At 41.0% G+C, this 27,979-nt stretch overlaps 1 protein-coding gene across 2 annotated transcripts; it reads left to right on the forward strand.

Annotated features, from left to right (window-relative positions):
- On the forward strand, nt 1–27,975 carry LOC105278914 (BTB/POZ domain-containing protein KCTD1). Of its 2 annotated transcripts, none has more exons than XM_011338360.2 (5): nt 1–1,136; nt 14,991–15,077; nt 15,294–15,497; nt 23,051–23,256; nt 24,801–27,975. In XM_011338360.2, exons 2-5 carry the CDS (start codon nt 15,049–15,051, stop codon nt 25,301–25,303), a joined length of 942 nt encoding a protein of 313 aa, XP_011336662.1. In that variant the 5' UTR covers nt 1–1,136; nt 14,991–15,048; the 3' UTR covers nt 25,304–27,975. The 2 variants fall into 2 exon arrangements, with proteins under 2 accessions (XP_011336662.1, XP_011336663.1); XM_011338361.3 differs by lacking the exon at nt 1–1,136 and adding an exon at nt 13,998–14,382.
- Nucleotides 27,976–27,979: the final 4 nt, after the last annotated feature.

A 27,979-nucleotide genomic window follows, 5' to 3' on the forward strand; every position in this document is an offset into this window, starting at 1 on the left:
TACTGTTACATGCGGTTAGGTTATTGTGATTATGTCTTTATGCCTTGCGTTTGTATCAGGGTTTGTATTTACTTTAGCTTATTTTTATTTTGCATACGTTGCGTTCGTATTTGCATCTGTCTTGCCTTAATGTTGTATTGCGTTCTTGGACTTTTTTACTTGCTATATGCGTTTATTAAGTTTAAGTTACATGCGTTTAATTAATTTTATTAGGCTGTATCTTTATTCTTTGTGTGCAATTGAATTTAATATTTTTATTCTTTGTGTGCAATGGAATTTATTTGTCTTTTTTAACGACTTTAATCAGAATATTTGGTTGGCATAATGCCTTTTTTCTTTATCCTGCTTTCACTCGATTTTGAACTTTTCGGTTCTGGAGTTTGCGATTTGGATTATTATATTGCTTATTTGATTATTTACGTTCATTGTTATCCTGCTTGTGATCTTTTGTGACACTAGAGGGTAATTTCCCGTTCATTGAATAAATTAAAAATTAAAAATTAAATTAAAATAATTTTAAAATAGGCCTAAAAGTCGATACTTTCGACTAAGCTTTGATTCGCGTAGGAAGAGTACAGAAATAGTAGTGGAAATAGTAAGCGTATCAGATACAATATCGCTCATCCTCTACAATATCCTACATCCTCCTATACAAGTGGTCAAAGTGCACGATCGGAAGAGGGTTGAAAGCAGCGCGCAGCAGGGCAGTCCGAGCGCAGAGAATCGTCGCAGAAGCTCGGGGCGCTCGCCGCGAGCGAGCTCGTGGAACAGAGACGAGTCGATGTGGGTTGGCGGAAAGGACAAGGACGATTCGATGGCGATGGCCGGTGGTGGTGGTGGTGGTGGTGGTGGTGGCTGAACCAGCGCGAAGACTGCAACGGAGAACAGTCCGACGAAAGCCGCGGTGGCGCGCGCGCGGCTCGCGCCACTTTTGTCGTTCAGCCGAAGACACGTGAATGCAACCACGTGGTCCAGTGCGTGACACGAGAGCTGGAGCTACTCGCGAGTACTCCCAGGTGCTTCGTAGACAGTGACAAGTTTTCGCGAGCACGACGGGACTCTAGGGTTCCGCAATCCGCAACACACACCGTGGACACGAGAACAACCGTCAACCTGGAGCCCACGTGCCAAAAACGGTGAGTGAATTACAATTTCAGTTGACTAATCTGCTATTGCGTGCAACGTTCAACCGGACCGATGTAATTGCAAACATTGAGCGACATCGCAATGCAGATTTTCATCGCGAATCACGCAAACGGATCTGCGTGAAGAGAAAAATCGGATTTTGCGACGTAGTCTGTTTCTCGTCCGGTTTATTGCGGGTAAATTGTTAAATATTATATAATGCACATGGTTAACTAATGTATCAAGTGATGAGATTTATCGACCAATAAATCGATAAATCTGTAGCGTTACATACGCGGAAACGTCGAGGAGCAAGCTGATCGCGGAATTAACGTAATATGCCATTCAAGCAACGACGTTTGCATCGACCAGAGTTATGATTGCTCTATGACATAAACCTCAGACGCGATAATTAAACGGCAAGGATTATTATCGCGGGATCGGCAAGGACGTAATTCACAAGTTTTACTTTTCACATCGTCAAGTATACAATCCGAGAATACAATCGTCGCCAAGCGCAAAAATTTGTAGAAAATCTTATCTCGATTATTCGCATCGCGCAACCTTGCTCCGAGAGAACGTCCATTTATATATTTATTGCAAATCCATATTAATTTTAGACATTTAAAAATATTTATAAAAACTCTCTTTTTACACTCTCATGGTTTACTTCATCGGAAACTTCCAAGCAAGCAAGGAGATTGTCATAATACGGAATACATCGTTGATGCTGAAAATGTCTAGAAAAAGCTATTTCGCTTGGTGTTCTTGTATGGAATACCGTCGAAACATCGCGTGACAAACTGATATTCATGTATGGAAATGGTGTACTTTCACGTAGTTAATTATGTCGCCGGTAACCCGCGAGGTGCGGCCACAAGCGTTCCGGTACGGAAAGTTCTGTCTGACGAAAGCATAGATGATTTTGTTACTATAGGCAGACATTCCACGTTGGAAATAGTTTAAAATGCGATCCAGATAACACAGACATTTAAAAGACGCTTAATTAAAACAAATTACAATATTGCAATTGTTTCAATTATAATTTAATTGATTCGTCGAGAGAACCTTTATGGAATTTATGTAAAAAATGATAAAATTTCAGTTTTTAATTTGATCAAACGATCCTGCACATAATTTTGCAGATAGAAATGTCATTCAATTATTGTAAATGTGTTAAATTATTTTTACATTGATTCTTTGTAATACTTGTAATACTTTTTACGCTCCCGCACTAATGATTTCCCAATATTTCATTCTTTTTTCAGAATTACGACTCAAGGATCGAAATCCTTTAAGTGTCCTTGTGACGTCTTTTAGATGTCTATTGCAGTAATTTCCCTGCGCGAGAGACTGCAACGCGACGCCGCGCCGCGGACACCGGATAATCACGTACGCGCGCACGTCCGTGGGGCATTTTATACGATTGAGCTAAAGTTGAGTCGATAGAAAGTCAATCTGATCTCACGACACCGCGGGTAAAGAAAGTATAATCTACGCCTAATGTCCGAGAGGGTGTCCGTGCCTTTAGCAACGCACATGTAGAAACGCGACGGGACAATGCAATTGCTCAATCACACGTCGCATTCCGCCGTCATCGGACAATAGTTACGATCAATTATGCATCTCGCGTCGCGTGCATTCACACACGCGATGCAAAGGCAGAGCTATGAGCGAGCGAGCGTTATGAAAGTTGGTACAAGTTGTATGAATACTGGATACTCTCCATATCGAGACGTTCCACAGTAGGGAATTTTCGCTGAAACGTGGCCATAAATCGAGGAATCATCAGATTTGCACAAAACTTGGTAGACTTATGTTTTCGAGGTTGCTGATCACGAATCCAATATGTAAATTTGCAAAAACAAAATGGCGGTCTTAATATAGTGTAGCGAACCATGAAATACTCATCAAGATCGATATCAATGAATGTTTGTGGTTGCCGATTACGAATCAGATTCGAGAATGTCTGGAAAAATAATGTTAGACTTAATAATGGTACAGGGTAGAGTTTATTTTTATAAGTTTAAAAAAATAAAAACAAAAAAATACAAAATGTTTTATACAAAACTTTCATGATACAAATGTCTCTATTTAATGACATCAATACAAAATTTTTTTAATAATTTTTTAAAACAATTTTTTCAAAAATTTATGTAAACAATTATTTTTCAAAAATTTTATTAACTTCATTAAATACGGGCGTTTTTACCATGAAACTTTTGTATAAAACATTTTTTGATATTTCGAATACTTTTCGAGATATATCGAGAAAAGTAATAAGGTGGTTGTAATAACCTTACAACAAAAGTAGCAGATAGTAGCAGCTAATTTTGTGAATTTTAGTTGCTAATAGTATAGACTACAAGATGAAAAAGAAAAGAACGCGGGATCTAGCGGGATCTGCAACTAAAGTCTACACGAAGTAAATATTAATTTAGGAAAATATAAACTTTGTCGGACTATCGTTATGTGTCGTAAAACAAACACGACAAGCGTTATTTCAAAAATGTAAATAAGAAAATCTTCTACAATCCTCCAGGAAGAGCATCCATTTTGCAGAACTTGATTATCACTTTTATTTACAAAGTTATTAACACTCAAATTTCAATGAAAATATTCACGCAATGCGTGAGAAACGTGTGTCGCCCATAAAGGCCTACTTTCAACTGACATACCTGCTCGACTTAAAATAGTAGGAGACTAAGGGCAACGGGATTCTATCCAGGGAACAGTCCTTTATCGATTCTCAAGGACAATAGACCCTAACTCGAAACTTCAGTTTTCGATTTTTGACCAGCTTTTTGACAAAATTCCCCACTGTGCGTTCGTCGGAATAGCCGAATATGAAATACTTAATTGGCTACCGTCCATAAAGTGCCGGATTACAAATCAAGAAACCTGTAAAGTATAATAAGGTACAAGTGTTATCAAATATGATAAATCTGGTGTCACATAAAATTAATACTTTTGCAATTATTCAGGCAATCCGAGGAACGTGACGCAATTCTCAATCAACACGGTTAATATCACGCGTTTCCTGTTGAGTCGGTCTTTTATTTCTCCTTATACGTGTCTCGGCGCAATGATTGCAATCGATGTGCAGTTGCACTTAACGCCGAGTTTACGACTCGGAGCAGTACCACTCTTGACTAGAATGCAATTTCGCGCATCGAATAAACATGACGGCGGACAGTAATCATAAAGACACGGTTGTGTAACCGTAATTTAATTACGCAAGTCCATTAAAGCGCGCGATACGAAAAAAAAGAGAGAGAAAAATTTTTCTAATCGAAACCTGATAAAACTTATGCATGACATTAATTAACGCTTGCCGATGCCTGCACATTGTCCATCGCGCTCAACTCGGCAGTTGAACGTGGCAAACTCTGTTTACTTGCCCGCGTGCGCGGATGTAGAGCCGTAGGAAAAAAAAATATATAGACCATGAAAACTTTTCAAAAATTGGTTGCAACGTAATAGTCGATGTACACCTCGAGCTACAAAAGAGTGGGAGCGAGAGAAGGAGCATGCGAAACGTGGAGGAAAAGGGATAGAAAGAGGAACGGAGAGAAAGAGAGAGGCAGCGAGAGAAGGACGAGCGGCCGGAGGGGGAGGAGGATTGCTAGCATTTCAGAACGGATGTGGGCTCTGTGGAAATTGTGCTGGGATAGGAAAAGGGAGGTTGGAAACCGGCTGGAGGGATAGCCGGGGGCGCAGACGCGCGCTCTGCAGTTGCCGTAATTAGAACCGTGCGCCCCGAGCACATAGCCCGCGGCTGACGAGTCTCCTGCGGACCGAAATTATTCATGAAGCCGCGCCACCCACGGCGAAATTTTCTCGTAAATATTTTGCCTCGTCCGAGATATCGCCTCGAATGTGCGCGTACGTATGTTTGCGCGAACGAACGAGCGAACAAGCTACGCGCCCCAATTGGTATCCTGGGCCCCGACCGGACCCAACTGGCCGCACCGTGTCCGCGCCACGATCCTCTCGACGGAAATCGAGATGAAAAGAAACGTCGGATGCCGGCGGAAACTGCAATCTCGACGACTATTAACGCGCATTTAATGATTTTATTTTGAATTTTAAATGTGCAATCGTGTATTGCGTTTTATACCGCTGGGACCGGTACTGAGAAATTAATGCACTATGATTGGTTTAATGCATTAAACACGAGGAAGAATAGGATGAAATATGTGTAAACTGTATTTTCCATATAAAGACATAATTACATAATTTAATCAGTTTTATGCCAACAGACAAAGTCCTCTTCTTACTCCGATGAGCAAACAACCATCGGTTAAGAATGAGAATATGTTAAATATGAAAATGCAATTACGTTTTACCACGGAGATTAGCACATTTATGAGATATGTAAATTATTCGGGACATTAAAAAGAAATGAAACGTTAAAATCCGCGTGCGTATACGAATGCAAAGAGCGGTCGATCATGTGTGCACATTATCGCGCGAAATATGAAATTTCTGCGAGCGCTGATTACATTAAGCCTGCGATTACGTGGTAGCGCGTGTGCAAAACGCATCATGTAAATAAAATATACACAGCGAAAATCGAAATAATCAGCTCTTTTCGGAAAATACGTTGTTTATGAATACGGCCGGCAGCGAAAATAAATGCATAACGACGCGCAATTACCGTTCGCAAATTAAATTAAATTAAATTAAATTTCACTATGCAATTAAATTGAACAAAATTCAGGGAAACAGAGAGACGCTTTCAATCATCGTCCAAAGCAGGCCCTGATGGCGTTCATCTGCGGTTTATCCCTGCGAAATTTGCGTAGATTCACGCCCGGTCGCGCGGACTATAATGCGTGTTGCAATATACTCGCGTTGCGGCGCATGAAATTCCTATCTCGGTTGGTCCGCTGCGGCTTATGCACGTCGTCTCGGTCAGAGTTTCCGTCTCGTAGGGTAAGTAGGTGAGTAAGTGGTGGGAATAGGCGAGGATGAAATGGAGCAAGACATGCATTGGCGCGTGTCGGGAGTGCCTCTTTGGCTCTCCGCAGCAACGGAACGGGCCCCGGTCCGCGTTACGTGGGCAGGTACGTGCCTACGTAGCTCGCGTTGCCTGATCTAAGTAACGACGCGTGCAACAGCCGTTCGTATACGTAGGTAGATAGGTACATACCTGCTCCAGTACGAACCAGTGCCACCAGGTACACCAAGAGAGCTGGAGAACGTGAGCGCGACAGAGAGGGAGATTTACACCGGACTGGTGCACGCGCTCGCGAATGCGTATGTCCTTTGCGTACCCGCATGTACCCGCTCATGATGAAATATCGTGAAAAGTGTACGTATCATCGGATACGAGCATACCCGATGCCCCATAAAAACGCCCACGACACGTCCAACGATACATTTAGCATCTCGATTCTTGCATCTTGTCGAACGTGGAGCCAGATGAATTCCCATCGATCGTGAGCGTGAGCTCGCGAGAATTTCTAATGATTATTTTACTCGAAGGCCCGCGAATGTATGCTGTACTTTTATGACAAATCATTGGAGAACAAGTTTGACAAGCTCGCCACTGATTGGAAAAAGAAAGGAAGAATCTCGAGCACGTTATAAAAGATACACGGATAAATCGAGCTTTACGATACTCGATAAGAACACCATTATCCCGTTCCAGACGTTTGACCGCAATTTTCTCGACTAACATTGAAAATTCATACACGACGCGCTTACGAACGTAGAAGCCGAGAAAAGTAGTAAACTGGCAGCGTAATTATCGCAGGGAGGGAATGACAGTCGCGTTGGTAATGATCGTTACGCGGGTAATAAGTAGCCGTGCAATCGAAACAAGTGCGCATAATTTTGCGCGTAATGATCCTCTAGTAGCCGGGAAATATTCGCGTCTGTCTACCGTTTGTATCCGACAAATGACGTTCCGGTAATGAAGTACCGGGTGGTGGTAAATGCGGGAGTAAGCGGAAGAACGCGCGAGAACAGTCGCAAGCGCAACGTTGCAACTGAAAACCTTAACAAGGCACACACAAACGCGCGGTTTGCAGCGTGACGACCGCCGTTACACGAGTAGCATTCGCGATTGGGATAGCAATTAATGTTATAAAAGCTTTCTCCGGCAACCGCCGTGCGATTATTCGTTGAATTCCCTGTACAAACGGCTTTCGACATATTAGCGACGATAATTATACTGAATTTCCGCGAGGCAATTCGTGCTGATCAATAGGGCGATGCAAAAAGTGCAAGAAATTTTAAGTACTAACAAACATAACTCGCTCAAAAGCGACGGAATGTAATTTATGCTGCGTAATATAATGAAAATTTGTTAATCATAAAAACTAACTCATAATCATGTAAAAGTATATGTATAAAATGCATAATAATAAATCACTCCTTAAACTTGACACATGTTTAAAAAATTGATCTATCGTAGCCTTCTTTCGCAGTGCTTATTCTTGAGAAGCGGCGATTCAATAAAACTTGCGTAAAACACGACAAATCAATGAATAACAAAAGTTCATGATCAGAATAAATCTACTGCTCCCGGGGATATTTTTTTAGCACCATCAGCGTTCAGCAATTTTCACGTCTGATTCCGATTTCCACGTCAAAATCATTTTCACGTACACCAAGCTTAGAAGCATCAACCTGTTTGAAAAAGATTATCGGTTATTAAATTGCATATTAATTACTATATCGACTGGTTAATTACTTTGTGAGATTGAATATGAGTCAGCACGCTAAACATTCTTTAGAAGCTTTCTTCATATTTAAAAAACGATCCAAATATATAAACGCTGTAAATTCAAGCGCTAATTATTAATGCGTGAAATATATTATTTCAACGCTGTTTTATGTCGTGCCATATAATAAATTATCAACGGACATCAGGATGCACATCAAGCAAAATATTGTAACGATATCACGTATGAATATTTATCGAAAATTAATACGCGTACATTTCAAATATTTATTTACGATACAAGTATCGCAAAATACTACGTGCCGTACGATAAATACGACTAAATATAAATGTCTCTTGCAAACTGGAGATCGTATCAATGGAATAAACGAGGCATTGTATCATAAATGCAGCCGCTAATAGTGTTTACCTTTAGAGATCAAGTACATAGGGTTGATAGAGAACGCCACAAATACATTTAAATCCCGCCGATCTGTACGAGGCTGTTAATATCGCGGCGAAGGAACGAACCGACCCATCAATCAATCGCGTCGCGGTAGCTTAATGCATTTATCGCGATGCCAGATGAATCTCGCGAGCGAAGATGTTAACCAATCGAAGATGGAAAGGTGAAGACGTAGATTCATTGTCCGATTCACGATCCAGTGTTTGATTCTTCGGCACAGAAAAGATTCTGAACAAATATGCTATTTAAGGGGGGAGCCTGCTTTAGAACGTTGAAAATAAGGTATAATTTTACGAATTTTTTTTGGAGAAACTATGCAGCGGATCATTATAAAACTTTGATGCATTTATTAGTACATGTTTAAAGATAAAAAACATTATTTTTTGATTTGAATATATCGCCTGTAGAGGTCGTCCTGGAGGCATTGTAAATTGGTGAGCATTCTCCTGCCTCCAAATTTCATCCAAACTGAAAAATTGAAATATTTTTTTGTTATTTATGAATTCTCATCGTCGATGAACCTTTAATATTCATAAAAACATTAAGTTAAACAATTACTTTTGCATGAAAAAGTTCAACAACTTTGCCTAAAAATCGTACTTTTGTGTTCTAAGCTCCACCATTTTGGCACTTTTCAACTTTTTTCTTCTCTCTTTGGTTCATCGACGATGGGCATTCATAAATAACGAGAATATATTTCAATTTTTCAGTTTAGACGAAATTTGGAGGCAGGAGAATGCTCACCAATTTGCAATGCCGGCGACGCGGCTGCACTAAGATTTCTCCAGGACGACCTCTACAAGCGATATATTCAAATCAAAAAATAATTTTTTTTATCTTTAAACATGTACTAATAAACGCATCAAAGTTTTATAATGATCCGCTGTATAGTTTTTCCAAAAACAATTCGTAAAATATACCTTATTTTCAGCGTTCTAAAGCAGGCTCTCTCCTTAAACCGGCTATTAATTGGAATAAATTTGATGAAGAAAGGTAATTGTTACTAACTGTCATCATCAGACACTTCACATAGTATTTTTGCAAATTATTGTTTGGATCTGACTTGCAGCGTGTGAATTTATGAACTATTAAGAGTTTCTATTCGTAGATTGTTAAATCTCTCTCTCTCTCTCTCTCTCTCTCTCTCTCTGTGAAATATTCACGTGTACAAAATACAATTGTGCAAAGACTGAAATGTTGTAGAAAAACGTGACAAATTAGTGCGAGCTCTGTAAAGCATTCGCGTAAAGAGCAAACGGATAAGAGCTAAGTGAGCACGTGCCTTTGCGCATAGAGAATATTATTCCTAAAAAGATATACATATGTTATTACTGTACTATGTTAATAACATTACGTTCATTAAAATCTTTTTCCGACACTGCGCTGCGGAATATCAAAAACGCTCGGGACTACGTGAAATGCATGCGCGAAAGTTCAGATTAAAAATCTGCGATCTCGTATTATTTCCAGGAAACTAATGTATTGACTGGTGCAAAGATTACACTCTGTAGATTATAACGTTAATAACATTGCGGTTCGAACGTTCGTGCGCGCTCGGAAATGGCTCTCCATTACAAATATTATTCAGAGAGACTCGATCTGACTGGCCCTCATAATGAAATCACCAGAGGGAAATCCGTCGGCTGGGTCTAAATGAATTCGCATGCGGTATCATTTCATCACTTTGTGGTTCCATCCGATGTCTCTGTTATTCTAGCTTTGTACCAGCAGGAATATAAACATGCAAGATGATTTGCAAAAAGATTGATAAAGCGGATTTTATTAATATTAAAACTAATCCATCCATGTATAAAAACAAAATCCAATATTTTATCTTAAATGTTGGCTCACATAATATAATATTCCCGTGTAACGAGCTTTTCGCTTTGGCGAAATAAACTATTTGCCGCGGATAAAAAGTAAAAAATGAATGCAATGCGCAATTCCGCGCATACGGATATTCCACGTGAATGCACTCTGTGTAATATACATTTGATGTTTATTTTAAGTTATGCGATAACATATTTACAAGAGTTTCTCTCTCCCTTTCCGCATGTATTAAATTTTATGCTCATTTAATATACACTATACGATTTTCTGAACGGCGCGTGAGCTTCCTCCGAACTTCTCTATACGAAATGGCAAGTTGTCGCATTTTCGCGACTGTCGCGGTAGACTTCGCCGACGATACATCGTCGCCCGATGTAACCGAGCGCTTTTAGATTTGCATACGCCGACGACGTCCCCAGGCCATTAAACGTCCGCGTAAAGTTAGTAGTGCTCTTCTTCTGCGCACGACACCGTGCACGCGCGCATCCTTAGCGCACGTGAGCCGCCTCATCGTGTCCTCGGGCTGTGATCACCTTAACGTATGTGCGCGAATTTATACGTTTCGCAGCGTGTCGGTGGTCGCTCGCTCATATCAGGACTACGCTCGGATAAGAGGCCCCCCATGGCCTCAGGTAACGCGACTACGCGATGGTGTCGTTGTGGACGACGTCGCGACTCGTATCACCTTTCCTATCTTCTCGCATCCACCATCTTCTCTCCTAATTTGATGTTCAAGGAGCGGCGATGTTGCATCTTCACGCCCGGTGAAGCGTCTCTTGACGTCGGACGCGTGCCATCACTCGCAGCTCCGTCGCTGCGGTCCAGTTAGCGCACGCGGTACCGTTTCCGTCATCCAGACGGAATAGGATAATATTGGGTTGGCCAAAAAGTAATTGCGTTTTTTTCCAATAGATGGACATACATGTCTTGAAATGTAACTAACTTCATTCTAAACCGCAAATTCATTATGTAGGTTAACAACTCACGGTTCAAGCTTGTTTTAGAAAAAGAAAGTGCACGATTTCGTTAACAATTGTTTCTTTGCCGTCGATTTCAAAATGGAAAATCAAAAAGAACATTTTCGTCATATTTTGTTTTATTACTTCCGAAAAGGGAAAAACGCTGTGCAAGCTCATTAAAAGTTATCTGATGTATATGGCGAAGATGCTTTAAAGCTGCGGCAGTGTCAAAATTGGTTTACTAAATTTCGATCTGCAGATTTTAATGTGAAAGATGCACCACGCTCAGGAAGGCCAATCGAAATTGATGATGACAAAATAAAGGCACTGATCGATTCGAATCGGCGTTTAACGACACGAGAGATTGCTGAGAATCTTAACATATCGAAATCGAGTGTTGAAAACCATTTAAAACGACTTGGATACATTAGTAAGCTCGATATTTGGGTAGCACATGAGCTCAAAGAAATTCATCTCACTAAGCGTATTGACATCTGCGATTCTCTTTTGAAACGTGAGGAAAATGATCCATTTTTGAAACGTATGATAACGGGCGACGAAAAATGGATCGTCTACAACAACGTCAAACGAAAACGATCGGGGAGCAAGCGTGATGAACCTGCTGAAAGCACTTGAAAAGCAGATATTCACCAAAGAAAGATTATGCTGTCAGTCTGGTGGGACTGTGTATTTTGAGCCGCTTGCAAGGAATCGAACCATTAATTCAGACGTATACTGTCGTCAACTGGATAAATTAAATGATGCCATCAAACAGAAACGTCGAGAATTGGTGAATCGCAAAGGGGTTGTGTTTCACCATGATAACGCTAGACCACGTACAAGTTTGGTCACTCGTGAAAAATTGTTGCAGTTTGGATGGGATGTGTTACCATGATGTTACCACATCCACCATATTCGCCAGACCTGGCACCATCAGATTACCATTCGTTTCGTTCTTTGCAAAACGCCTTGAATGGTAAAACCTTTACTGCTGATGAGGATATGAAATCGTTGTTGGAATTGGTTTTTGCTGAAAAAGATAAGAACTTTTTTGAGCGCGGAATCTTGAAGTTGCCTGAAAAATGGCAAAAGATAATCAAACAAAATGGACAATATATTGTTTAATAAAGTTTTTGTTTCCCATGAAAAATTCGCCTTTTATTTATATAAAAAAAAACGCAATTACTTTTTGGCCAACCCAATAGTATTAAAGTACTAATGCTGATGATTTTTCTCTACAGTCCAAATTTTATCCACCGAGTTCGAAGGTTTTCCGCCGAGATACAAATGATGTTTCGCCTTACTCGTAGACTGATGCTCCGAAGCAGATTATTCTTTGCGACATCGTGCGCTCTACAATGCCGAGGCAATTTTCCATTATTAAAGTTATCCATAGAACGCTGATTGCAAATCTTGATCGCACGTCAAACCTATACATAAATCGAGATCTTGATCGTTGTATCTGCCTGAGAATTACTTCAATATTGTTGCACGTGAAACCACGTTAACGAGGAAGTCGCATCGGTCGCGGCCAGTTGTACAGATAGTACGCAATAATTGTGTATTCTCTGTCCCACCTATCTTTATCCGTGCGTACCCGCTGGCATACGCGCGGATGTATGCATGTAATAAAACTATCTGCGTATGAGATACAATTGGCTCGAGGCATCGCCACGTTGCCTCGATGGATGTTATCGCGGATATCGTTACGGCATTCGTCCTGACTTCCATATTCCGGGATTTCTTCTCTCAACTCGAGAAAATCTTCACCTGTTTCCAGGCAAAGTCGAACGTACGATTCAATCAAGCGATCTGCACTTTGATCCCGACATTCTGCACGAGATGCCAGAACGATGCCAGAAAAAAGCAAATTATTTACGTAATTTGTTTCTACAAATGGCCATTTCTGCATTAAATTAATTGTCGATTTCACGCGTGTAATTATACATAAAATTAATCGTTGAATAGCTTCAGTATCATCGACGGCAATGTACGTTTGTACATCGGCCGATCATCCCCCGAGGCGCTCGGACGACCATGATGATCATCGCCATTGTTATAGCTATATCATTCTTCAGATTATTCTTTCATCGACGCTGCTGGTCATATCAACGCTGCATTGTGAGCACACCTGATAATACCGTTTGCAACGCGGGGCTTTGATCGAAGCTGTTCCACATCCTTGTCAATGTATAAAAATATTTATCGACAGAATCCAATTTTTCATTTTCCTCCTCACGTATCTTCCTCTCCAGTTGGCGTGTCGGTAATAATAAGGCAGTACCGAAAATGGGAAGAAGAACGCGCCGTGTAGTAAAGCGATGAATAAAATCAGAGTAACGTTACGCGTTTCTCCGTTGCTTCACGATGCATTTAATCCGATGACCGCTACCGATGCTGCTGTTTTTCATTCTCTGCCCACATTTCACATCCAATTCCATTCGAACGCGCTTTCAAATATGATTGAAGTGCCGTCAAAATCCATTAATTTGCCGCGCGCTCGCGTCCTGGTGACACGTGTTTCCGCGCGTGCACGACAATGATCGATCTCATCATCGACGTTAAAGATGCAGCACAATAACGCGAGTTAATTACGTATGCAAGTATGCGTCTCTATACTCGTAAACGCATAGCCCCACATAAATCTCCCGATTAGCCCGCGGCGTCTCGGCGCGCGGCCGTGATGGCCGTTGTGTGTTGCTCTCGTCTGCCTCCGCCGGCTGCACACACCAGCATCACCACCACATCTACTCTACTCCTTAACCCGATGTCCGACTTGCGACGACCGCCGGTGCCCCGTCGCCGTTTCCCCACCTTCGAGGAGAGGAGAAGCATCGCGCATCGCCCGACGACCTCTCGCAGAGCAGCCGAGAAAAGGTGCTGCGTTGCATTTCGCGGCGTCTCCCGCGGCGATGTACACCGCAACGGCACGGCTTGGTGTGGGCGAGGGTGGTAGGTGCTGGAGAAAACCGGTACCCCTCTCTCCCTCCCTCCGCCGTGCCGTTTCTTCTGGCCATCGCAAATTCTTTGCTCTGTGTGTGTGTATGTGTGTGTGGAAAACAAGTATTGCTGTGACTAAACGCGTCCCCTTCTTAAGTTTCACGATTGTCACGTACAGTGATACGGCCTGAGAAAGAGAGGGAGACCTCTGCAATGTAAAACAGATATACAAGAACGCAATTAAGACTAAGCATTATTGGTATCACGAACACTTGAAATCCTGCCATTACACATCTCTTTTTCTCTCTCTCCCTCTTCCTCTTTCATTCATTATTTTTTCATTGGTTTTTCAAGTAAGGGAAACCATTCCGGGGAACCACGAAAACCACGTGAGTTTCAGAACAATATAATGTAAGCTAATATAATGAGTCGGATACAATGATGAAAATCCGCTGGGTTGTTTCTGGCTCGTCGGAAACCAAACCTACCTACCCTTTCCGCATTTCACTGGGAATGCATTTAAAAGAATTCTCTTGAACGGCCGGCTGGCTAGCGTCCGCCAAATATTGTTCCGCCACAAATTGCCTTATTAATGCATACGAGAATTTCGCGTTAATGTTCCAAACCCTCAATCGATCCCAGCATCGGTTGTTTGTCCAAAAACAATGGCTCGTTAAACTAGTGTTATCGTCGTTTGCGAGCAGCCGTGAACGAATCGATACGCTAAATCGACATCGCGTTACGCGGATAAAACGGATAAGCTCTGGACATGAGGGAGGAAACGTGCGATCGAATCTGATTTTAATACCGATGATTTATGAGGAAATTATGCAAAATTCTTTCACGAAACCTTTCAAAAAGCGTAAAAAGAAAATTATCTAAAATACTTTTATTTAAAGTATTCGTTTCAACTCAACGTTATGACCGTATGAATTTTCATAGCTCTTCTCTGATTGACGGTGCATCGAATAATGTGTCTGCACGTTTTTAATTTCAGACGGAAATGTGAGGCCGATGGGAAGGAGGCGAAGGCGGAGCTGACGGCGCAACGCAATATGTTCCCTAGCGCTCAAATTAAAATGAGGTAAACAAGTTCATATCTCAGTTTCGCCATAAGTTTACGAGTTGTCCCAGAATAGCTCATCTGAGGAAGAGTCGTATGACGCAACTCGATGAAATTCTGTCTCTCCGCGAATGCCGCGTAACGTTATGCATGATAGACGATTGTAACATCCGCAATTCCGTGGATCTGCTTTCGGGTTTGATCAGCCTTCGATAAGATTAAAACTATCCTTGTCAGATTGTTGTCGCCAAGCAGTTCGCCGGCCACCTCGCCCACGATGTCGAATTCCTCGTCGCCAACACCACCGACGCCGGCGGCCCCGGCTTACAACCAGAAGATGACCGGTATTCCTTGTGTAGCAGCCGCTTCGAGGTACACCGCACCGGTCCACATCGACGTCGGCGGCACGATATACACATCCTCTCTCGAGACTCTAACGAAGTAAGAATACGTTCGTGTTCCTGCCTTTATCCTTAACGATACGAGATAGGCCTAGAGGATGAAACGGAACGATCCCCGTGTGTTTCCCATGTAATACGCGTCGTAAAACTCTGATGAGTTCCGTTAGGAGGTGTTAAATGTCGATTGAAGGCTAGGATTAAGCAGAGTATGCCAGATATATTTGTCAGATCTTTGGATATCTCGATAAGAAACGTGTCGGAAGGCTGCGAACGTGCCGCGAACGAGAGACTCGAGTGTACGCGTTTACGCGAAATCAAGAACGGGGATCTTCCGTGCAGGGAGATACGTCCTTCCGCGTGGAGAGCGTGGAGAGTGTGACTTCTAAACGGCAAAACGGCACGAAGAAATTCTAGCGAACGAGAGAGTAGAAAGGGAGCGTGATGTCCGGATCGCGGAAACGTGACCATCGACAACGCTCCAGGATGTTCGTACCGGGCAATATCTCTGAGAACATATCGCTCGCAATCAGGCACACCGTTACCGTGCCCGGCAGTGTCCAAAGGCTATTTGCGGTGTGCCCGCGCGCACCCCTCGCTCGTGCACTTTATGCATAAAAGAGACGTAACGTGAAAGCACAACTGCACTTTGCTTATAGAGAGGGCTTTAATCTCCTCGAAGTATCACCCTGCAGGTATCCCTTTTCGCTTCACCAAGAGACGCGGGACTGTATTATGCCCCATGCACTTCCAGCTGATATAAAACGAGCTCTGGCATTGAGTGAATCTAATAATATACAGTTACCTTATAGGATTATAATATATAATTATATTAGGGCTGTGATTTAGTTTTGAGGGTTTTTTTGCTCAAAAACGCATGTATTTAAATATGATAATGAATGAATACCTTAATCAAAATATTTTCCTTCGTTTTCTATATCTTTTTCCCATCTTTCTAGCAAGAGATGGATTCCACCACGATAAAATTACTCTTCTTTTCAGTCGATCCATTCGTCGACGAATTTTCGCACTTCTTCCAAATTATCAAAGTGTGTATCCTCTAAAGCGTGTTGCATCCACCGGAACAAATAATAATCGCATGGAGAATACGCGGGGTGCGGTAAGACTTCCCATTCAAGCTCTAATAGTGTTTCTTTCACTGATAACGCAACGTCAGGTCGAGCGTTGTCACGAAGAAGAATCACTTTCCGTCGTTTACTCGCAATTGGTGGTCGTTTTTGGTCCAAGGCTTGCTTCAACTTGTACAATTGGTGTCGATAACGATCAACCGTGACAGTCTCATGCGGATTTAACAGCTCATAGTACACTATCCCACCAAATACGGAGCATTACTTTTGAACCGTCAATATTGCGTCTCGGAGTGGATGTTGATGGTTCGCCTGGATCCACCCATGATTTTCTGCGTTTCGGATTATCAAAATAGATCCACTTTTCATCCCCAGTAACGATCCGAGACAAAAGACTCTTCTTTTTTTGCCTGGCGATCAACGAAATGCAAATGTTCAACCGGTTCGCAATGGCACTTTCCGATAATTCATGTCGAACCCATTTCCCTTCTTTCTGAATTTTTCCCATTTCATGTAAATGTTTCGTAACTGTTGTACGATCAACATTTAATGCTCTGGCAAGTTCTGAAGTGGATTCTGTTGGATTTTCGTGCAATAATGCTTGCAAATCTGCATTTTCAAGCTTTCTTGGTTGTCCCGAGCGTTCTTTGTCCTTCACCACTTTTAAAGTGTCTAAACCAGTATTCACACGTCTTAATTGATGGGGCAGAATCACCATAAGTTTCCACAAGAATTCTATAACCGTCAGCCGCAGTTTTCTTTTGATTAAAAAACAAAAGCAACGCATGTCGAAAATGCTGTTTCGGAAGTTGCATTTTTACGATGATATAAACACGACTGTTATTGCATCTATTGCTATAATGCTACTAAATGTGATGGATAATGTCAAGACTGTAAGAAACAACAGTTATCGAAAACAGCTATTGAAACAAACTGACGCTACAGCCATCTGTTGCAAAACCCTCAAAACTAAATCACACTCTAATAATTAGCCTCCCTCTCTCTCTCATATAAACAATAGCAGTATTATTACTTGCAAATTTTATGCGCCAGTCGCTTGAACGTTATTCTCGATATCGCCATAAATAACAAGGAATCCAACGTAGATGCACGGCAGTGCGGCTTAATGGTAGCTCGAAACGTAACATCTAAATTGCTAAATGTCACCGCACGGCCTTCGTGATCTTTGCTTCGAGTGATGCTCGTTACGCGAGCTCGGTACACCATCTTCGACATGGGTGAATATTCAGCACACCGAGAGCAGAACCGTTCCTTTCACAAGGAGATCATGGATGCACGGCATCAGACCGCAAGCAGATACGGCATTGATAAACCGCAGTGGATGCGTCCGTGAGAAAGCTGATCATAATTGACAGGTGGCCTTATCGTTTCCCGGTCGTCTCGTTAACTGAATAGGCAATGAGTTCCGACTATGGAGATGTTTCTATCTAGACCGGCTGTAATGAATGAGCGAGAAAAGCATAATGGATATCCTCGTACTCCGCTGGTACCCCGATGATGTCGAGAGACCTCTTATCGAACGGCTGAAATGAGGATAAATGACGAAAATAAGAAAATGGCAAAATTTTAATTCATCCTTAGAAACAAATTAGACAAACCTGAAAATGATGCTATATGATATATCTATTTGAATCGTGAAAATACAAATGTTCCATACCTTCGTCATTGTAAGCGCAGCGATCAGATTTGGCGCCTCGTTTACCGATAACAGACTACTACTATTAGAATTTTCAATTATTATATTCGTAGAGAGAGAGCAGATGCATCCTGCAGAACGAACGGTCGAAAATCGTCAGAAACTAAGCTAAAACTAACAACAGTATGGGATAGGCAAATTTGCACGCGATGCACGGATTATCGTTAGCCGAGTTAGTGGAGCGCAGGTCCGTTTCCTATGAACCGTTACGGTGCACATCGCGAACACACCCGTGATTTAATCTATGGAAACGTCGACGGGATAAGTGTCGCGGTCTGTGAAGCAGTCAGCGGCGCAAAATGAATATCATACATAAAATCAACGACTTGTCCGGCCTGCTCTCTGTCGTCTCCGCGGTCACGCTTGGTTGCGCCTTCCTCTTCCATTATACGCGACATGACCTTATTGTTTTATCCAAAGTATTGGCCGAACACTCGACCGCACTGCGTCGCAAATGCGAGGAAACTGCGCGAACTCACATCGAGTGCAGTAACAATGGTAAATCACGTTAAATACCATGTTCTCCATAAAAAAAAAGAGTAATCAAAATTGATATAAAATCGTATGTACCTTGTTAGAGATTGGAAAGTAATTTAAAAACGCTTCTCTCTCTCTCTCTATCATGTATCGAAATTTGATTTTTAAACATTAACATTACGAACGCTGCTCTCGTTTACTCAAATACTGCTGCGAATTTTCTCGAACTGGTTGATGCATTACCCCAGTTTTATTCGAAAAACTCGCCTTCCGGCAATCATATTTTCCATCGTACTTGTTATTATCTTCTTGTCGTACGCCTCCAGAGCATCGTTATTGGTCGGCGTATAAATACCGGCACGAGCCTGAGAAATGATTATTCCAAGTGCTACATTAATGCCGTTAGGCGATAACGATGATCTAGCCGCTGCAAAGCTAATAATGTCGCGGCACATAAAGTCTTTCTCTTTCTCTCCTGACATAATTTTATTAAAATATCGTGTTGACGCAAACCGACATTCCGACGTGCTTATCCAGATTTAAGAATGTATTTTTATATATTTCGAGATTAAAATCTTTTATTTTTCTGGTAAATATCATGCACAATATTATCAACTTTGTAAAATAAAAGTATCGAGTACCGTGAAAAAGACGTCGCTTAATTAAAGGACGAAATATTAGTTAAGAGAACATAACATGCACTGGTCAAAAGCGCAATGCTGCTGATGAAATATTCGCGATTCGTGTGCATTAGTAAACTCGACGGACACGAACGTACACGAACAGTTTATTAGACCGCGCATATTTAGGTGCCTTGTTTATACCATACGACGTTATAGATGAAGCAAATAGACCAATATAATGCAGTCGGATCATAAATTCATGCCCCTAATTAATTTAGTTCAATCATCGGTGTATAATCGGCAATTTCAAAATAACGCCAAACGTTTATTATCCCGTAACAACCGATCGACCTGCTAGCGTGATGTTAATTAGTGAATGTTTATTTATGCGATAACCCGCAACCCCGGTTTATACCCCAAAAACATTATATCCATCTAACCATAACTCGCTTTTACTCAACGCACGTACGATTCCATTTTTAAAGCAAAAAGAACGAATTTTTATAATGATACTCATCATTTCGTGGACTTAAACATCATGGAGATTCTTCCACAGGATGTGCAATCATTATTGGCACTTATACTCTACGTAGCGCGTTTCAAGATTCATGAATATATTACTTGGTATGCTTCTTGAGCACAGTCAAGAGAATGCCCGATAATTATTCTTTTTTGTATGTTATTATTACTTTTTCTAATTCACAATATCATTAATAATATCACCCTATTATCATGATATTATCGTGAAGTTGTCCGTGTCATGCAAAAGATTAATCGTTCCGGTATTGACATTTTCTAGCAAGCGTTTGCAGAAATGACGTAATAGCCGATCATTAGTCCACGCTTCCGGTATCACATAATCCCTAAAACATCGTCGATCATCCTGCCGGTTGAGGAGGCTCTGCATAGAGCCTCGAGGGTATCCCATGGTGAAGCACTAAGTCGTCATTTCCTCGCCCTCTAGTCCGACACGTGTAATTTAGCAGGCTCTAACGGAATGTCTCGTTCTCGAGCTCACACGTACGGCCGTACTTCGACTACAGATGAGTGCATTTACCTAAAATGTCTATTTTCGTACAGGACGCGATTAAACGATGAAACTGCTAATTCTCTTATTGAAAAGACAGCTTTCTATTCACTAAAAATAAAAACTATTATGCAAAAATGAAGTTGAAAAGTTTGACGAAGGTGTTTATAAAATTTACAAACTGTTTAATTGTCAATTAAACATGTTTATAAATATTCCATGTATATAAAATTTTAGCTAAAGTGGAATCGATATTTTCCTGATATATTCGTAAAAAAATAAGAACCCGCCTTTCTATAGCCCACAATTTATTTTTATTAAATGAATCTCCGTGAGCCGAGAGGAAAAGTCAGCTCCAAATTTGTCGCGGAATTCGTAATTAGTAGAAAGTGCGCGACTTGCGATGCATCTTGTATATATCGAAAACAGAGCGGAATCTGAGTGATGTGAGCCGATCGTTTAGCGTTTTCCCATAGCGAACGGATCTGACCCGGGATCGGACCTCGATGGGCCCAAGAAATCGCCGCCGGTAATCACGGTGCTCGTCCCCCGCCCCTGGTATCGTTTCCTCCCCAGCTATCACCCTCCTTCAGTCATCTCGACCTCCACAAACATCGCTGGCCCTTGGCCTACGAGCCACTCTTCTTCTCGCTTCTCTCGAGGATATCACTTTCGCACTTTCTCCCTTATTTTCTGTTTCTCCAGGCGAATTTGCTGTTCGGTGTTACTTGTACAAATGCGTTTGTTACACTTTATGAATTTAAATATAGAACGGATAAATTTAAGAAATTATAACGTAAGTCTCATCTTAAAGATAAAACTGGATTAGATTAATTCTATCAACCTTCCTTTTTCGAAAAGAAGCTCTTCTCGCATCGTGATATTGCTGATTGAATTTACAATGTGAATTTTAACGTACCAGCGGCAATTCTGACGATGAAAGACAACGAGTTTGTTCATCAAGGAAGAATAAATCTTGCCTTGCAACAACTGGCCTCGAAATTTTATGGAAAATTAACTATACCGCATAAAATTTTACGCATGCTTTGAGGTAAAATCCAACAGTTTTCATTTCCCTGTTCTGACAACGCGATTCTCTCTCTCTCTCCTTCGATCCTTTTAGATCAAGGTACTAGTGAGAAGTCGATAGACAGAAGAGAGAAAGCGAGAGACCGAGGCCAAGAGGAAGAGAACGAGAGCGAGGAGGAAAGAGTATAGCAAAGGATGAAAAAGAATAAAGAAGATGGAGAAAGAAATAGAGAGAGAGAGAGAGAGCATCTCTATATCTGTATATACGTATACACCTTCGTATCTACCCCGCGGTGCCTGCTCTTCTCTCTTCCTCGCTGAAGTCAGATCGCCCACAGGCTCCATGAGGCCGTCGTTATTATATGTTATCGCCGTGGAAGGTATGGGAACCGGCCTGAGGGGGCACCAGGTACCTACCTCGGTATTTCCCCCTCGTTGTGCCATAACGCACCGGCGAGAGATACACGGAGAGGAGAGCCGCCAACCCTTCCCTCTCTCGTGAGAAAAAGAGAGAGAGAGTCACCCGTACCTCCTGCGTCCATCCTCTTTCCTTACTACGTTCTCTCTCTCCCCTTCTTTCTTCCCCGTCTTTTTCCCAGAGCATTCGTCTATTATATGCTAAATTACGACGACCTTCGGCTGCAGCGAACACGGCACCGCTCTCGGCGCATCTGAGAGCACATGCGAGTAAACGCGTGCGTGAAGCTGATTAACGATCGATTCTACAAGTGTGATTCGTCGATAAGTAATGATAACGATATAAATCTTTTCTCTGATATACTTTTTGTAATATAGTTAATAATAAGAGTGTTCCGAGAGAGAGAGGGGGGGGAGGAAGAAAAAGATATTTAAATTTATTCTTCTAAAAAGACAAAAATTGCAGTTCTCTGCTTAACAGCTTCTCTGCCTCACCTTTCTTGCTTTAATTTATTATAATACGAGATTAAATGAAATGTCATATTATTCTCATTATCCTTGAGATATAACTCTAAAGTACAGAAAGTATCTTAACGGTGACGTAATGTAGAAATATATAATAAGAAGATTAGCCGCAGCGTACTTTGAAGTACTGTATTCTCACGAGCGCTCTATAAAGCATGCTTGAAAATGTCACACAAGCGCTTTCTAAAAAAATTAGAAAAAATACTAAGAACTCATGAATCTGCAATGAATCTGCAAGATATCACATGTGCATCTGCATGTCCATTAAAGTGAATTATATTATTTATTTTTATCTAATTTTTCTCAGTAGTATACAAATTTTTAAGGAGATAACGAATATATTTGATTCGTAATCATAATCGCTAAACATAATTAAAAAGTTTAGTAAACTGAAGTTTATTAAACGAACAGCTGCTAAACCGTCATTCACTGAAACTACGTACGATTACCTGAAGCGATTTTGGCAGGTGACCAAAGTATATGCACCTGCTCGTGCTCACCTCATTGTTGGTCGACAGAAAGTGTAATTTCCATCTCGTTACTTTGATTGCCCGATATATCCTTAAATCCTTACAAAATTGATACACGAGATTCTTAATAATCAATGATGAGATGATCATAAGCTGTACGTTGAAATCTTTCAAGTTTCATGCATAGTAATGAAGAAGAATCTTACGATTTCTTGTTTGTCAGGTATCCGGAATCCAGGCTAGCGAAATTATTTAATGGCAGCATACCCATCGTTTTGGACTCGCTGAAACAACATTACTTCATCGATAGAGACGGTGGAATGTTTCGGCACATACTGAACTTTATGCGAAATTCCCGGCTACTGATACCCGACAACTTCTCCGACCTAGATCTACTGTTAGAGGAAGCACGATACTTCGACATTGCACGTAAGCTAATTTTTTATTTATTTGTTCTTCTTCAATTTCATTTCAATCTCTTGTGAAACGCATAAACGCCTCGAAGTACACACAGATTTATATTAGGTTGGCCAAAAAGTAATTGCGTTTTTTTCCAATAGATGAACATACATGTCTTGAAATGTAACTAACTTCATTCTAAATCGCAAATTCATTATGTAGGTTAACAACTCACAGTTCAAGCTTGTTTTAGAAAAAGAAACTACACGATTTCGTTAACAATTGTTTCTTTGCCGTCGATTTCAAAATGGAAAATCAAAAAGAACATTTTCCTCATATTTTGTTTTATTACTTCCGAAAAGGGAAAAACGCTGTGCAAGCTCATCAAAAGTTATCTGATGTATATGGCGAAGATGCTTTAAAGCTGCGGCAGTGTCAAAATTGGTTTACTAAATTTCGATCTGCAGATTTTAATGTGAAAGATGCACCACGCTCAGGAAGGCCAATCGAAATTGATGATGACAAAATAAAGGCACTGATCGATTCCAATCGGCGTTTAACGACACGAGAGATTTCTGAGAATCTTAACGTATCGAAATCGAGTGTTGAAAACCATTTAAAACGACTTGGATACATTAGTAAGCTCGATATTTGGGTAGCACATGAGCTCAAAGAAATTCATCTCACTAAGCGTATTGACATCTGCGATTCTCTTTTGAAACGTGAGGAAAATGATCCATTTTTGAAACGTATGATAACAGGCGACGAAAAATGGATCGTCTACAACAACGTCAAACGAAAACGATCGTGTAGCAAGCGTGATGAACCTGCTGAAAGCACTTGAAAAGCAGATATTCACCAAAGAAAGATTATGCTGTCAGTCTGGTGGGACTTTAAAGGTATTGTGTATTTTGAGCCGCTTGCAAGGAATCGAACCATTAATTCAGACGTATACTGTCGTCAACTGAATAAATTAAATGATGCCATCAAACAGAAACATCGAGAATTGGTGAATCGCAAAGGTGTTGTGTTTCACCATGATAACGCTAGACCACGTACAAGTTTGGTCACTCGTGAAAAATTGTTGCAGCTTGGATGGGATGTGTTACCATGATGTTACCACATCCACCATATTCGCCAGACCTGGCACCATCAGATTACCATTCGTTTCGTTCTTTGCAAAACGCCTTGAATGGTAAAACCTTTACTGCTGATGAGGATATGAAATCGTTGTTGGAATTGTTTTTTGCTGAAAAAGATAAGAACTTTTTTGAGCGCGGAATCATGAAGTTGCCTGAAAAATGGCAAAAGATAATCAAACAAAATGGACAATATATTGTTTAATAAAGTTTTTGTTTCCCATGAAAAATTCGCCTTTTATTTATATAAAAAAAAACGCAATTACTTTTTGGCCAACCCAATATTTTTAATCTGTCATATTTAGAATCACCTTTGATTCATTTATTGTGTGAAAGGTTTCACCTCAATCCTCTCTCCTTCGTAATTTTTCTTCTTTTGATCAAATAATCCTCTTTGTAAGAACATCCTCCTAACTTAAAGTGTCTTCCTCGCAGCAATGTGCAGGCAACTGGAACAGATGAAGAAAGAGCGTATAAAGAACGGCTCGACGATGACGATGACCACGTCCTCGCCGAGTCCTCCGCCTTCCGGTCAGCTCGGCGGCCGTGGTACCGCTTGCACCACCGCGCCCTGTAATCGCGATCCCGAGAAGATGCGCGGCAGCGATGGCAATTGCAACTACGAGTGCGTGGCATTACACGTGAGCCCCGATCTGGGCGAGCGGGTGATGCTATCGGGTGGACGGGCGTTGCTGGACGAGGTGTTTCCGGAAACAACGCAGGCGGTAATCGACGCGCGGTCCGGCGTCGCATGGCACCAGCAGGACGCCCGTCACGTCATCCGGTTTCCGCTGAACGGCTACTGCAAACTGAACTCGGTCCAAGCGATCACCAGATTGTTGAACGCCGGCTTCCGGGTGGTCGCGAGCAACGGCGGCGGCGTCGAGGGTCAACAGTTCTCGGAGTACCTGTTCGTCAGGCAGGCCGTCAACACCTGACGGAGCACGGCGCATCAGCGCAAAACGATCTCCAGGTCGATCCGCTCCCTGCAGCGCGATTACGACCTCGAGTGAGTGCAACTGTCAAGGAGAATACTGCAAGACTGCATCGCTGATAATACAGTTATTCTGATAGAGCACGAGGCATCTCGATACAGGGACGAGAAGCCGAGCAGCCGTAACCGCAGTTTCATGATGCGTACAGCGATATACCACGCCTCCGTACGAAGCATACGTTCATGTTTTCAGACCTCTTGCATTACGAAGAAGCAAGAAAACTTTGGCAAAACGCGTACAACTAGGTTTTCAACCCAATCTATATCGATTTGGGTTCATTTCGCGAAATAAACAGCTTTACTGACAATGATCTCACATAGTCTCTGAGTGTTGTCATAGGAAACATTTTATTAGCCACTTTAATCGCTAAAATTATTCACGTGTGTGTACATGATGATTATAATTATATAATATTAGTCGAAATTAATCTTGTAAATTTATTTATGATAAATTGTGCATCCTTTTTTTTGAAGAATCGTGTTCAAGTACACGATACCTACCTGCAGTTACGATTGTAAGGCGTTATATTGACCATTTATATGTGACTTAAATAGATCATTGCCGATCGCACTGGAATTTGTATAAATCATAGTCGGTTTTTTATTTCCCGAAAAGTAATAATAATAGGAAAGGCATTGTTTGACTGGCTAGACGATGGCAATGGTTGCACGTTGAGTCTCATATAAAAAGTGAGAACAGAACAGCGTATTGCGAGCCTAATGACGGCAACGATGTATCGTGTGATCCGCAGGAAAGCCTGAACTATATACATTACTTCATGTCCTTTTTCGTTCATTGGAAAAATGCACATTTACAGTAAGAGGCACTACTATAACACAGTTTTACAAAACTGAATCAACAATATGTCATATTGTCTTTTGCACGCTTTTAACGCTATTAGGGATGGAGCGCGCAATTGTAAGCATCGTTGTCCATTCCTCGTTTTACGATCTGCGACTTGCGTTTGAGGGAATATCAGATGCGCCGATTTTTAATACTGTTATTATTTAATAAAGTGTATCTATATATATGTATTTAAATGCCATACTAATTACTGTAAATACCGCGAATAAACATGTATATGTATATACACACACACACATATCTATATATATATAAATATAGTATATACACAAATATAATATAAATGTAGTATATATATAAATATGAATATATAGATAAAATATATCAACTTTAAATCACCATGCATCATCTAAACGGCTGACAACGAAGCGACATATGCTAATATATTAGCATATCGCAGATATTAATTGCTAATACTATCAATCTAAATTGTTAATTTGATTTATTCCAATTCAAAGACAAAACTAGAGAGAGAGAAAAATAACATTTTGATTGATTATTAAACATTAGGAAATCAATTAATGACTAATAAATCTTATAAAATTGCGTTTTATTTAATAAAGTTTGTTTTAATCTATGTTTCAAGAAAAAAATAAAAATTTCTTCCTAATTTTGTTCACATGCATCAATTGTTTTAACGTATAAAATAAAATTAATAAAATGCATATTTTAATTCTATTTCTTATAACAATCATGCCATAGTTTAATTATTATTATTAGATCTAACAAGAGACAAGTCGTAGATATATTGTTAACTATCCGATATAGATTTCTCTCCAGGAAATCGACAATAGCTTTTCGCTATCTGGAAACCTGCAAAAAATATAGACCGCGGAATTTTTGTCGCTTGCAATCAATGCTCGATTGCTATGGACGCCTGAAGCAAAGGAACTTTATCTCGCAACTATAATAAAATTATTAAGTGCACAAAATTGTGATGATTATGAGAAAATCTGTGCTAAAATAATGGGATTTTCTTTATTTGTTGTAATTTAACTTTTGCGGCACTGAGTAACAAGAAGAGAAAACAATTTGAATTATTATCTCGATCAGTTCTTGATACCGGCCGTATGCAAGAACAAAATGCGCGCTCGAGAAGCGAGGTAAGAGAGCTCATTGGGACCGCGTTGATCATGTATATATAACCGCAGGAATAAGGGATAAAGCGCACAAACGTCGTGCCTTCAGGCCCCGTCTCCATAGTTACCACGAACTCAATATCCGCGTTGCCTGAGGGTTTCACCAGCCCGGGGCTGTCATCCCTCGAATCCACCCAGTGAAACGCTCTTCCCTCTCTTTCTCTCCCTCTCTCCTTCTCTCTCTTTATCTCCCTTGCTCTGCATCCTTTCCCTTTTCTCTCCCGTTTCGTTTCCTTCTCTTTCTTTCTCTCACGAAAGTGAACGAAAGTTCTCTCTCTCTCTCGCTGCCAACATACTGATTATATTCCATTTCTGGATCGCCCTGGCCACCTTGATGCTTGGTCCTTCGATACAGGACACGAAGCGGAATCGCCATCGGCTACGCGGAAGACAGGCATGAAATTCGAGGATATCCTCGGACAAAATCCCACCGTCATTGTCCATGTCTGAAAAATCGAGGTCGAGGCTGATATTTTACGATATCCCACATTTTATTTCGTGCGCTTTCTGTCTTTCATTTCTCCGTTCCGTAGAAAATCACAAAAAATGATTCGATGTCATATTATATTACATAAAACATCAATAAAGTCTATTTCATTTTTTAAACAAAACAATT

Source organism: Ooceraea biroi, chromosome 9 (assembly GCF_003672135.1).
Source record: "Ooceraea biroi isolate clonal line C1 chromosome 9, Obir_v5.4, whole genome shotgun sequence".
NCBI classification, from domain to species: domain Eukaryota; kingdom Metazoa; phylum Arthropoda; class Insecta; order Hymenoptera; family Formicidae; genus Ooceraea; species Ooceraea biroi.